Below are 12,668 nucleotides of genomic sequence, written 5' to 3' on the forward strand. Positions count from 1 at the left end.
CCCCGCAGCAAGGGAGGGTGCCCCATGGCAGAGATCACGGCCAAACCGTGCTGGAGAGGAACCTGCCCTGTTGGGTGGCGGCAAGGAAAGCATCTCTGCCAGGCTGACCCACCAGATGGGATGGAGTGACTGGTCCCCACCGTCCCCCAGCCCTGCCAGACCCCCCATCCCCGTGCAGCACCAGGCACCGACGAGCCCCAGAGACACAAGCCAGCCCACCAGGTCTATGTCCTGCTTCACATCCTGGCAGCGCTGGCAGGAATCGCTGGCAGGGCAGCTGCCTGCGCACAGGCAGATGTGTCCTTCCCGTGCCCCCGCTCCTCCCTTGCAGCATCTCCCTCCTGGGGGCAATGTCCTCTCCTGCCTCCTCCCTGCTACAGCCTTCTCTTCCGTCGTCTGCCAGCTCTATCCCAATGCCAGAGCCAGATGAGAGCCTGGCCATGGAGCGAGGCTTACTGGGAGGGACTGTGGCCATCAGTGGTCCAAGCCTGGGGCTGTGGTCATCAGTGGTGCAGGATGAGCTGAGAACAGCCAGTTTGGAAAAACTCACCTTCCACCGCAAGGACTTGTCTTTCACCATCTTCGTTTTGCTCAAAGGGCGCAAAAGCTGGGAGAGATGCCCTGATTGCTTCCCGATGTCCCATGGTTTGGAGAGCACCCAGCAGAGAGGTCACTGGGAGAAGGTGGGAGCGTGCTGGCTCCTATGTAGTCAGCCGACCGAAGGCAGCGGATGGCATGGGAACCTCCGTCCCGCAGCCGGGCCCCTGGGGCTTTCATGCTGTTCAATCCACCACCCCTCGGCCCAGCCACACAGGGGGCACCTCCGTAACCCTTCCTCTAAAACCTCTTTTGACATGGAAATCACAACATCCAGCCTTCATTTTCCTTCTGCCCTGCAGCGAGCACCGCTGCTGCAAGCCTTCCTCCCTCCTAACCGATGATGATGGCTCTGCAGGACTCATCGAGGATGATGAAAGATCAGCCAGACCACAGCGCATGGAGAGTTTCCTGTTGTTTCAGACAATAATTTAAATTGTTTTGCTCTCCAGGACAAGCACAAAATTATTTTTTTTTTTTTGGTGCGTATCATCATTTTATCTTCTGATCAACCACCAACATTTAAACACCCTCGGAAAGGCTCCCAAAGTGCACAAAGGACGTGCAAATGTCTGCCTTTGGCATTGTATTGAAATAAAATCCCATCAAAAGAAGCATTTGGTCTGAAGCCATAAATAGTCAGTATGTGTCAGGAAATCCATCAGTTCTTCAGCTCAGCGTGCACCTCACCAGCGTCATCCAGGGAGCCAGATCTGTGGTTTACCCAGACAGACACATCTTTTAGTGTTAAATGGTTGAAAAAGGAGCCGATAGCATCAGCGGTCTTTGCCATCTTGCCTCACTTCAGCACCAGGGTGTGCCGAGACACAGAGAAGCGGTCGATGCGTCCGCAGTTCCCCGGCGATGGCTGGCTGTCTTCCACTTCTTTGCCAAGCGGGGTGTGCGGGACAGCATCCCGCTCCTCAAGCCGGGTGGGATGCACTCTGTCCCTCGCAGCAGCTCCCCAGGTCCAGAGCTCTCCTTCCACCGACCTGCTTCTCACTCAAGGTCATCAACATCCACTGAGTATTTCTTTCTGCACTGGTCCGTCCTCAGAGCCGTGGCTATTAAAAACAACCCAGTGCAGGGGTGTTTCCTCCAGTGAACAAGCGCTTTGTGGGATGTGGACCACAATCAAACTGTCCCCAATATCTCTAACATTTTCTCCCTGTCCGTACTTATCCTGGCACATATATGTCGCCAGAGATTTCCCTAAGCGCCTGCTTGTGCTACGCCTTAGAAAAATCATAGCATCACACAATGGTTTGGGTTGGAAGGGACCTTAAAGACCATCCAGTTCCAACCCCCCTGCCATGGACAGGGACACCTCCCACCAGACCAGGTTGCTCACAGCCCCATCCAACCTGGCCTTGAACACTTCCAGGGATGGGGCAGCCACAGCTTCTCTGGGCAACCTCTGCCACTGCCTCACCACCCTCACCGGGAAGAATTTCTTCCTGATATCTCATCTAAATCTTCCCTCTTCCAGTTCAAAGCCATTGCCCCTTGTCCTGTCACTCCCTGCCCTTGTCACAAGTCCCTCCCCAGCTTTCTTGTCGGCCCCTTTAGGTACGGGAAGGCTGCTCTAAGGTCTGCCCGGAGCCTTCTCTTCTCCAGGCTGAACAACCCCAACTCTCTCAGCCTGTCCTCACAGCAGAGGTGCTCCAGCCCTCGGATCATCTCCGTGGCCTCCTCTGGACTCGCTCCAACAGGTCCATGTCCTTCTTGTGTTGGGGGCCCCAGAGCAAAAAGACATTTTGTATTTAAAAAAAAAACCAAACCAAAACCAACAAAGCCAAAGCCAGGCCTGCGCACCCTGATGTGGTCCAGGACCCTGACCCACACCCATGCTCACAGTCAGCCCGCCCAGTAAACACAGCTGCTGACCCGGTTTGGTGCTAGCAGCACTGGGACATGGACAAGCACGTCCCTTCCCCAAGCCACCACAAGCAGTAGCCAGGACCAGCTAGTTGGGCTCGGCTCAGGGCTCCTGGCACCCCCAAGCCCAGCTGGGAGGCTCAAGCTGTCGGATCCCACTGGTGACGTGGGGGCTGAAGCCTGCAGAGCCGGGGCTCCTTCAGACTTGCTACAGCCACTGCCCCTGGGAGCAAACAGCCCCTCCTCAGGCACCAGCATCCCCAGAGGACCCCTCCATGGCTTTGGTGGCAACGCTTCAGCATCAATGAAGCAGCACTCGGAGAAGCAGCAATTTTGGGAGCCGTAATGGAGATGTGGCACTGACCCCTAGTGACAAGCTCCTGCCCCGATGCTGTACAAGAGAAGGGCTGTGATCGAAATAATGGACGCGTGACCAAGAAGAACGAGGATATGAGGATACAGGAACACCGTTCACCTTGCACAAAGCCTGCGGAAAGAAGAGAGTCTTCTGCTGCAGGGCTGGGGGAGCGTTCCCGTAGGGGTGCAGCCCCCGCAAGCCCAGGACACCAACCCCTCCGCTCACCACACTGCACCCAAGAGAGATGCCGACTGAGATGGGAGTTTATTAAAGACATCAACAACAAGCCCAAATATCGCATCTCACCTGCACCAAGCGGGAAAGCGACGCTGTAAGAGCAGGATTGACGTCATTAGGGACAGGATGGGAACCGACGGCCGTACAGCTCGTAGAGCCCAGCCGCGTAACGACCTTATACAGCAGAGGAATGACGGGAACTCACGGAGGATCCGTTCGCGCCCTGACCTACTCCTTCCCTTGGGAATACTCGGCTGCATGGCAGGCTCCGATCTGCATGCTACAGTTTATTACTTTAAATGCATACATTTTGGCTCTAAGCCTGTCATTAAGTCCAAAAATGGTCTGTTTCAATTAAGGGTTTCAAGGAGAGCCCAGGATTAATGTTCTATTTCTGGGCATTTCAAAATACTCCCAACCATGTGGGCTGCTTGCAGGACAAGAAATGCAGACTTTACAATGCTCTCAGCAGTACCTTACCATCAATTTTTCCCCTCCCTAGTAACTTCAGAGCCATGAGGAGAAGGATCCGACCCTCCTGGCATATCTCAGCGGTGCTGTGGAAGGGAGCAGATGTTTATTGAAGGGGGTGGGAAGATCATCATGGCATGGGTGGGATTACACAAAGCTTCCCTCCAAATACACTTCTCTCCCCAGCCCACATCCCACGCTGGCCTGCCGGCTCAGGTCCTCCAGCAAGGAAGGACAGACCTTTTGCTGTCCCCGGGAGATGGGCAGAGGCTGGAAAGCCGCTTCCCCAGGTCCTGCGTCTCCCCATCTAGATATGGAAGGGAAGCAGCTCCATCCCACCTCGGAAGGGTCTGTCCCCAGCACTGCCAGCCTTGCCCTTCATCTCCCTTCTCTCGTTTTTGAAGCGCTGGGCTTTCCGCAGACCTCACTCCCCAGCTCAAGAGGCACCAACCTCGCTGCTGTCACTGAGAGCAAAGAAAAATTGAGGCTGCAAATAATCCCCTGGGCTTGTGACCAAGAAAATGCCAGCACTGAGCAAAGCCATCTTCCAACCTGCCTGCCCTTGGGATTTGCTGGCAGATTTTTGTCCCAGCTATTCACAGCTGTTGTGATGACCTGAGCTCTGACCTTCGTAATAAAACTGCTTTAACCAGATACTCCTCTTACCTCCAAAGATGAACATGCTCACAAATTCAGTTCACAAGTCAGGTGTAAAAACAAGCGGGTGCCAGTTTAAGCAGCCCTGGAGCTTGCTCTCCGAGCTCCACATGGTTTTAGTGCAGATGTAATCGCTTTTTGAGAGCAGGGCTTGCTGACACACATCAGTAGTGCAGCTACTGCAACCAAGGGGAGAGAAATGTGCTTTTTATCCTGGAATCACTCACCCCTTCCTGCTCAGGGGCAACCGAAGCACCTATATGAGACATACAGAAACTACAGAGCAGGGCTGCCCTGATTCGACTTTTCCAGCATGGTTTGTTGCGCGGGCGAGCCTCTAGTGTGTGGTGAGCTCACCCCATCTCTCCCCCAGCTACGGGGTGCGCTGAGATCCCTGGCAGCAACCTCCCTGCAGATCTGGGCTCTACGGACACATTTCTGGCATCCGAAATCACAGCCACCGCAGAACGACCCCAGTTCCCCAGGGAACTCACACCGAGACTTAGGGGCTGTTTTATCCCTTCACCATTAATTTACGGCTGAAAGCACTCTTCTCTTTGGTGTAAAGGTTCATGGAGGGGTGGGAAAGTGATAAGGTTTTCTGGGCACCATCCCACATCTTCCACTGCCCTGGGGAAGGGGGCTGCCCAGCTCTCAGAGTTCACTGTGTCTCTTGCCCTGCTTCTCCCTTGCTGCCAGCCTCGGGGCTGTCCCCCGCAGGTCCCTCCCAGGGGACCCAATTTTCTCTGCTTTGGACTCCTGGGATGGCTCCTCCTGGACGGCGACGTCTCCTCCTGGGCTTTCGGGTGGGTGCCGTGCCGGCGTGTCCCTGTGACGGTGGGCGGTGTGGAGGGGGAGCTCAGGCACGGCGGTCTCCATCATCTGAAGGAAGTCATAAGCAGGGAGAGGTGGTTTCCAGTCATCCTCAGACAAGGTACCTGAGAAGCAAATAGAGTCCTGTGTTAATAACTTAAGAGTTATGCAGCCCCACTCCACAGACATTTCCCTTTCAACGGAACTATGGCTTTTTTTGCCCTTCCAGTGAACGCAAAATTAAAGATGGTTTCTTAAAGATCACCCTTTTTCCTCCAAAACTAATAGCATCAACCTAATTAAACCAGCCAGGAGTGCTTTAATATTTACTGGAGCTGGCCAAGGCTGCACTCCCCAAAGGCTGGGAGGGGGGTCCCTCTCTCCTCAGAACCCCCCACCGCAAAGGTCACACTGGGTGTCTGTTCACCACTGAATGGATGACACAAAGATCCGTGTCAGTGGCTCTGCATTACTCAGATGCCATTAGGAGTGAGGGGAGATTGCTGTCTACCCGAGGAGGAAGCGGTCCCATTATGTGAGGATGCTCTTTAATTTATGCTTTTAAGACTGCTGACACAGTTGTTAGCACTCAAAAGCTTGAGGAAGGAGGCTGGGAGGGCTGGCACAGCCCTTGGCCGTGCAGTCAGCTGCTCAGCCATCAGCTCACCCCTCCGACACCCCTGAAAACTAAGGTCCCTACCTAGAGACCTAAAAAAAAAGGTGCCTTTAGCAGTGGCATTGGAAAGAGGTGTGGGAGGACGGCTGCCTCACAGGGTTCTCCCAGCGATTACTGGGTCAGAAATGGTGTTTTCAGCTCCAGCAAGAGCCTACACATCCTACTCCACCAGGCTGATGCCAGCTTTTGGAAACGTTGGCTTTGAAAGGCTCATTTCAGAATTTGCAAAAAGCAAGTGGAGTCACCCCATCGCCTTTCCAGAGCCTGGAGCAGGCTGGCGGCTGGCAATTCCCAAGATCCCTGTAGCATCCCACGGCTACACATAACACCTGAAGAAGGCATATCTGTGCTGCCTTCCTCCAAAGCTTTCGCAGGCCAATCAAGGCAGGAGGGATGCAATGAAAAGTTTCACGGTACAAGCCAACCCTTTATGTCTCAAAGACCACAGAAAAGCACCAGCTTCCTTATCCTCTCCCATCCAAAAAAATGCTGGAAGGTGCCTAAGGAGCACCTATTTCTTATGCTGACAGTCGGGATTCAGGAGATTTTTTATTAGCAAGCTGTGTTTCAGAAGGTCTATTCGCAACAACCGGAGAGCACAGCCAGGTTTGGGGAATATTGCGGGGAAGAGATGTCGATTCAGAACAATTCACGTTTGGCTCTGAACATTAAACAGTCCCGAAGCAAACTCGTGAGTGCGGGTATTGTCTTCTGGCCGGACTATTTGTACTCCTCCAGCTCAAACTAGCATAGCTAGTTTTTCCATCATTAAATTCCATGGCAGACAATTTATTGCACGTAGCATCTTCTCATAAACAGACCGGAGCTAACAGTGTGTGCTTAGGAACGTTACAAACGCCTGTCCACTTACTGCTGGGAATCTCCAGTCCTGCTTTTAGCTTCTCCAGCCAAGACAAGATGTTCGTTTCAGTGATGGACTCCTCTGATGGGAACTTGAATACCTGACCCTCGGCATGAAGGTTCACCCAGATGAGCACAGGCAGCGAAGGCACGGTGGCAAAGTATGCCTTCAGAACCCCGCGTCCCACTGGAGTCTTCTTCCTGTTGGGAAGAGGAGATTCAACTTGTTCATCAGCAGTTTGGAAGCACGACAGGACTGAGAGCCAAGCAAGCACCAAAGCCCTTGGGTCACATCCAGCAAAGCACAGAGTTTTGCCTCTGGGACAGCTGTAGAAGCTCACCACACTATTTATAAGCTCACTGCCTTAAGCAAGCCATTAGACTCCAACAGAGAGGGAGTGGACAGCAGATTAGATGTGTAAAGAAATCCTCAAGCGGGAGAAGCTGGGGCAAACTCGGTAGGAGGGTGTGAAATGTTCTCTACCCTAAGTTTTTAAGAACAAGGGAGACAGGAGAGCGACAGGTCCTGCAGCCCCCCATTAGCCCAGGAGCTGCAGCAAGTCCACAGGGGATGGAAAAGCAGGAGGTGATGGAGGGGGCTGTGCTCAGGCGGTTCGGCCCCTGGGAACCTGCTGGGTGCTTCCCCACAGCTCGAGGAGCTGGGACAGCAACTTCCCCAAGTGTCACAAGAAAAGAGGACATCGAGATGGAGGGAGAGCAAGCCCACAAAGATGTTGAGTCCTTCCAGCACTGTTTTCAGGCTGAGAGGGATGCTCGAGGTCTGAGCAAGCTCTCACCACGGGAATAACATCCTCTTTCTAGGACTGTCCTACTCTTTCCAAGCCAATGTTCATAATCTGCCCTCTTTTGTGGCGATGCTCTTTTGCTCTGACAAAAGACAGCTCGCTCTTTCTCAGGAGGGAAGAGCTAAGGCAGATGTGTAGGTGGGGAAGTTCCAGGGGCTCTCGTTTCTTGTGCATTACTGGCATACAAATCGTCTTCTCTTTGAAAACATGTGCATTCCCCGTTAGTTAAACTTCAGCCCACGCTGCAAGGAGCTTCCCAGACTTCAAAGCACGTTATGATTAAGAAAGTGAGATGTCTCTGGGCTTGGGCAAAACAAACAGAGGCTAAAAACTGAAAACGCAACTAGGGAGGGGAGGATTAAAAAAAATCCCCTCTCCCACAACTTTCTATTTCTTAGCTCCTGGATTCACTTTGTTTCTTGAATTTTTTTTTAAGTTTGCCTTATGGGGCTTCTGCTGGCTCTCCCTTCTTCTGAAAACTTTCTTTCTCCCAGTCAACAATCCGTAATCGCCCTGTTGTGCTTCCCTCTAATTGCTGGTGGAAAAATCATCATAAGACACTCCAGGAGGGCAAATTTACTTTTTTCTCCCACGTGCGATAAAAATACAAATAACACCAGAGCCAGGGTTAAGCTACTATGCGATATCTTTGAGAACATTTTACTCCATTGAAAGTTATTTCTGCAATCAATTAAACATTTACTAATTTTACTTTGTTGTACAATTTTGCAGCTGTCCAGAACACACACTGAGTCATTCCTCAATGATTTGACCTCCCAACTCATGATGATTTCAGACCGAATAATCACATTACCAGCTAGACACTGTTCTCAGTAATTGCAGATTCAGTTTTTTCTTGCCCTGAAATGCTAAGAGCGAGCTACCGGAAAGAAGAAAAGAGGTTTTTACACACTCACAAGTTCAACCAGCAAGCCACAAATGCTTGCTGGGGTCTTCCTTTTGCCAGCTTCAGCATTTCCTTGCTTTCCCTTTGACCGATGTCACCATCACTGAACAAGATGAGGAAGGGCTTTCTGAGTTCCAAGTAGCGGGGCAGATTTTGCACGGTGATTTCTGGCTGCAAGACATCAAAACAAGAAGTTGGGGTTTATAGGGAGGAGAGAAGAGGACCAAATTAGATTTTCTGTCCTCAGGCGAGGCGTGCAGGGGTTAAGCAAGGCTGTAGCGTCCGTGTTGAACGCGAGCAGCTCGAAAACAAGCGTGGGCGCTGGGATCTTGATGCACGTTGGAGACGTGTACGCCCAAGCTTGCCCATCGCAAGCTAAGTCTGCCGGTGCAGCTGTGCGCTCTGAAATGAAGGGCTGTGAGCAGAGAAGGCAGAAGCAAGGCCAGCTCAGCCCAGCTCCACGGGTTATGGCTATAACCAGTCTCTGAAAGGCAAAGGCAAGAGGCAGGGAGCAGATCCTGCGAGGGGCCAAGCCATCACGGCAGTGGGGCTGTCGCTATGAGCATAAGCCGGTCAATTGACTCCCAGGGTCTCCTCCCACGAGACCACACAGCAAACAGCAGATTTCTGTCCAGACTGTCCGATCCAAGCCATAAAATTTAAAAACAAATGTAACTCAGCATGATAGAAATAATGAGCAAACATATTTATTTTGCACAGCTCCACGCTATAATCAGGGCTTCTGCAAACGACCGCAATGGAAAAAGGACCCTTTTTTTTTTTTTTTACTTACAAAAATATCCAGCAATTCATATCTGATCATCTGCACCATGTCCTGCACGCTCTGTTTGGACAAAGCGATGCCTTCCACGCTCCGACCTCCGCTCCTGGCAAGGAGGAGGGCTGGGGGAGACACCGCGTATTTACAGGATCTGAAAAAGAGGGATGGGAAGAAGAACTGGCCGGGGGATTTGACACACACCAAATCTGCTGCACACAGAGCTGGCATCCTCATGGTAAAAAGCAGGGACAGGGATGCAGGGGACGGAAAGGCTGCTGTTAGAGGCACAAACCACCACCATCTAAACTATTTGCCGGCCCTTCTCTTTTATTTTTCACACCTAAGGTTAGGTGGTGCAAATACCTACAGAAGGTCTTAGACTCCAGCGGAGGGACACCAACCCACACAAAATCAACTCCAGGAGATGTGCTTTTGGGGTTTGGTGAACACGGGCCATTTTGCTGAAGCCCAGCCCCACGTTAAGAGCAAGGCACACAGCCCGTACACGTATACTCTCGGTGGAGAAACCAGCTCATCCATCGTTCCCCAATGTTCCTCTGGTAAAAGACTTCAAGGCTATTTAAAGAAAAGCTGAGAAAGGTGGAAAGAGAAAAAATAGGAGAAGTCTGAGCACTGAAAGGGCAGGGGGTACACCAAGACAGGACAGCAATTTTCTGGGGAACTTCAGTCCTGAAGGCTCCAGATGTCAGTGCCCAGAGGAAGGGCGCGACGGAGGAAGTCAGCCGCCTCAGCAGCCTTTTGGGGTTGTCTGTAGTTTGTTTTTCAAAGGCTGCTGGTAATTTTTCAAAGGCTGTGACACCAGAACTGCTGGGGAAGTGAGCAAGATGGAAGGACATTTTGGGTTGTGGAGGTGGGGAGGTGGAAAGCCTTTGATTTCCTTTTCAGAAGTAATCTGGTCCATCTTTTTTTTTTTTTTTTTCCAAATGAGAAAGATGCAACACAGACTCAGCCTACTGCAAAGGCAGCTCATAGAAAAGTCATGTTACAACCAGTTGCACTCCCCTCCGTGGTTTGCCCAGGCAAATTCCGTTTGGCCACTTATTTTAGCAGTTCTGAATAGGACAGAGATTTCTTCAAATTCGCTTTAAAAATCTCAGTCTTTGCCGATTGAGGTCATCAGTGACAAAGCAAGTGGCGGGAACAGCAGATAACACATTTCCATGACATTCAGCTCATATGTAGGCCTTTCACCTCCTCCATCACAGCACTTATCTGTCTGGAAATAATAACACCCACTGCAAATTTCTCAGGGTCACCCCAGATCTGCACTGATGTCTTGATAAAGAGCAGCAGTAATGAATGACCGTGGCCTTTCCCAAGGCCTTCAAATGTTGTGAATCCATTGTTAAACTGTTCTTGGATTTGGTCAAGCCATTTCAGTTTTTTTAGTTTTGCTTCATAAATCCAGCCCTGAGCTAACCTTTTCCCTTTCTGTCTGGACTCCCAAACTCTGCTACTCAAAGAAGTTGAGTCTCACATCCCTGGTCATGGCTGGGAATCCTCTGAGCTGTTAGGAAAATCCTTAACTGTCCTCTCTGTTGTTTTTTCAAATTAACTTGTATTTGCCATTGATCAGGAATGGTAAAACCTTGGAAAATTTTTAAAGTCAGGGATTTTGAACTTCTCAAACTTCCACAGGTTTTAAAGAGACTCTCTGGCTTGATCACGTTTCGGAGGAGGTAAGGACAGACTCTTGCTCCCTATGTCTAAATACATCAACTTGTTCAGCAGCCTTGGATACGGAAGTTTCTTATATATTGCCAGAAAACCAACAAACTCCCCAGCTAATAGCTAGAGTCTACCCTGAAATCACTTCTCATCTTACTGGTATCGAGTGGTTGTACTGTTGCTTATGACAGCTTTCCATTTATACATTTATACAGTTGGGGCATTCAACGGGTAATATGAGACTCGCATTTAAATCGAAAAACTCCGCAAACAAATACTTGGCAGGAATCTATGACATCTAAGTATTTGAGAAATAAATAATGACTTCATTCAAAGCATTTCTTCCTTAACGCCTTTTTTTTTTTCATTAGTTACAAACTGAGCAGGTGCTTGCTGAGCAAACAGTTTTGCTAACAACGTTCTTTGTGTATTTTGCACACTTTTTTCTCTAGAAAGAAGGGACTCAGCCTTCTGTGACCTGAGAGCCACAAACATTTCCTCCTTGAGCATTTAGCAGAAAGAATAACTTTTCTTTTCTGAAGAAGGGAAGTGAGCCCGGCTCTTGCATAAGGAATTCCTGTAAGTGTTTACTTTCTACTTACAGTTGAGAAGATGACCAGATACAGTAGCTTCACCCACAAATCACAGCCCAAATCCAAACTTGGCAGAATGCGTATCAATATAAACTGTATTAACTATTCCAACCATACAGGAGCACGCTGCAGATTGCGGCTGGAGCAGGAGGATGGAGCTGTATTCTTGCACGTGTCATTGCTGAGAGAACACAAGCTTTTTCGATCGGTACCTTGTTTTGTAAGATCACCCTGCCCTGCTTTGCTTTTTTTCCTTCTATCAGCTAGGCTGAGATCCTTAGGGGAGAAAAGTCTTTTAGCTTGGAGGGGTCAAGTTTTTTTTCAGCCTGATGCTGCTGGTTGTGACTTCCATACCTGCTATTGCCCAGTGGTCTCCCACCCCAGCACTGAACAAGCCTGGCACTGCCTCGCTTCTACAACTCAATCACGGCTGGTGTTTTGAGCACAGTTTGGTTAATAGAGATGTACTACCAAGATATTTGCATTTTTATTCTCCATGCATACCACAAAAATGCCCGTGCCTCATCAGACATGCTAGAGGTGCACTGCATCTGTAAGAAACTAATGAAAATAATTCAGTGTTGCACTACTGGCTGTTAAATCCACACCTGGAAAACAGGTCAAGGACCTTCTGGGATTTTTACCTCTGCCTTGATAGCTAAATAATTCCTGGCAGAAATGAGCTGTCAGAACAAGCTGAAGATTCCCCCTGGACCCAGTTGCATTTCTAGGCACTGAAGCATCTCTCACCATCTAATCCAAAGCACTTTGTCCCTTGCTGGAGTGAGTCTTAATGACACAGTTAAGTGCATGGACTGATACACGCTCAGATCCCATTAGCTCCAATCTGGCTTAAAGTTAGGGCCGCAATTGATGCTCTTATTCAATCAGGAGCTGACCAAGAAAGCCTTGACTTTGCCTTTACCATATCTGCAGGAAGAAGGTTGCTGTATTTTTCCAGCACTCTTCCTCCAGAAAGAGGATGCACCTCTCCAAAGCTCTGTCTGGAAATGGTGGTAACGTCTTGCTCTTGCCAAGGGGAGAAATGGATGGGAATACCTTTCAAGAAAAAAAGATTAACTGTTGAAAAGATAGAGGTAGGGTCTTCCCCATCCTTGGCAGTTGCAAACATCTCACAGCGAGATGCCAGCGCACACGGGGAAGCTGGACGAGACCAAAGGGGTTTAACGCCTTTCAGAGTGCTGCAGAAAGGCCGTCCGCTCCACGCCAAGGTAGCCCCATGGAAAGACACCATTTATTTCAGGGTTTTCAAACCATCTTCCAGCACTCAAACACAATGCCCTCTCCACCACTAGCCAAGAAAGCCTGTAAGTAGCCACAAGC

The 12,668-nt window shown here is 50.1% G+C and overlaps 1 protein-coding gene across 1 annotated transcript in view; it reads right to left on the bottom strand.

Moving 5' to 3' along the window:
- Positions 1–4,852: 4,852 nt before the first annotated feature.
- Positions 4,853–12,668, bottom strand: part of TXNDC16 (thioredoxin domain containing 16) — a 32,432-nt gene continuing 24,616 nt past the window's right edge. Inside the window, exons 16-19 of the mRNA XM_009705686.1 lie at positions 9,055–9,193; positions 8,272–8,432; positions 6,559–6,749; positions 4,853–5,136 (exon numbers count right to left, since the gene is read on the bottom strand). Coding sequence (XP_009703988.1) covers positions 4,853–5,136; positions 6,559–6,749; positions 8,272–8,432; positions 9,055–9,193 — 775 coding nt within the window. The remainder of the gene's footprint in view (positions 5,137–6,558; positions 6,750–8,271; positions 8,433–9,054; positions 9,194–12,668) is intronic.

Source organism: Cariama cristata, unplaced genomic scaffold (genome assembly GCF_000690535.1).
Source record: "Cariama cristata isolate BGI_N322 unplaced genomic scaffold, ASM69053v1 scaffold8470, whole genome shotgun sequence".
NCBI lineage: Eukaryota > Metazoa > Chordata > Aves > Cariamiformes > Cariamidae > Cariama > Cariama cristata.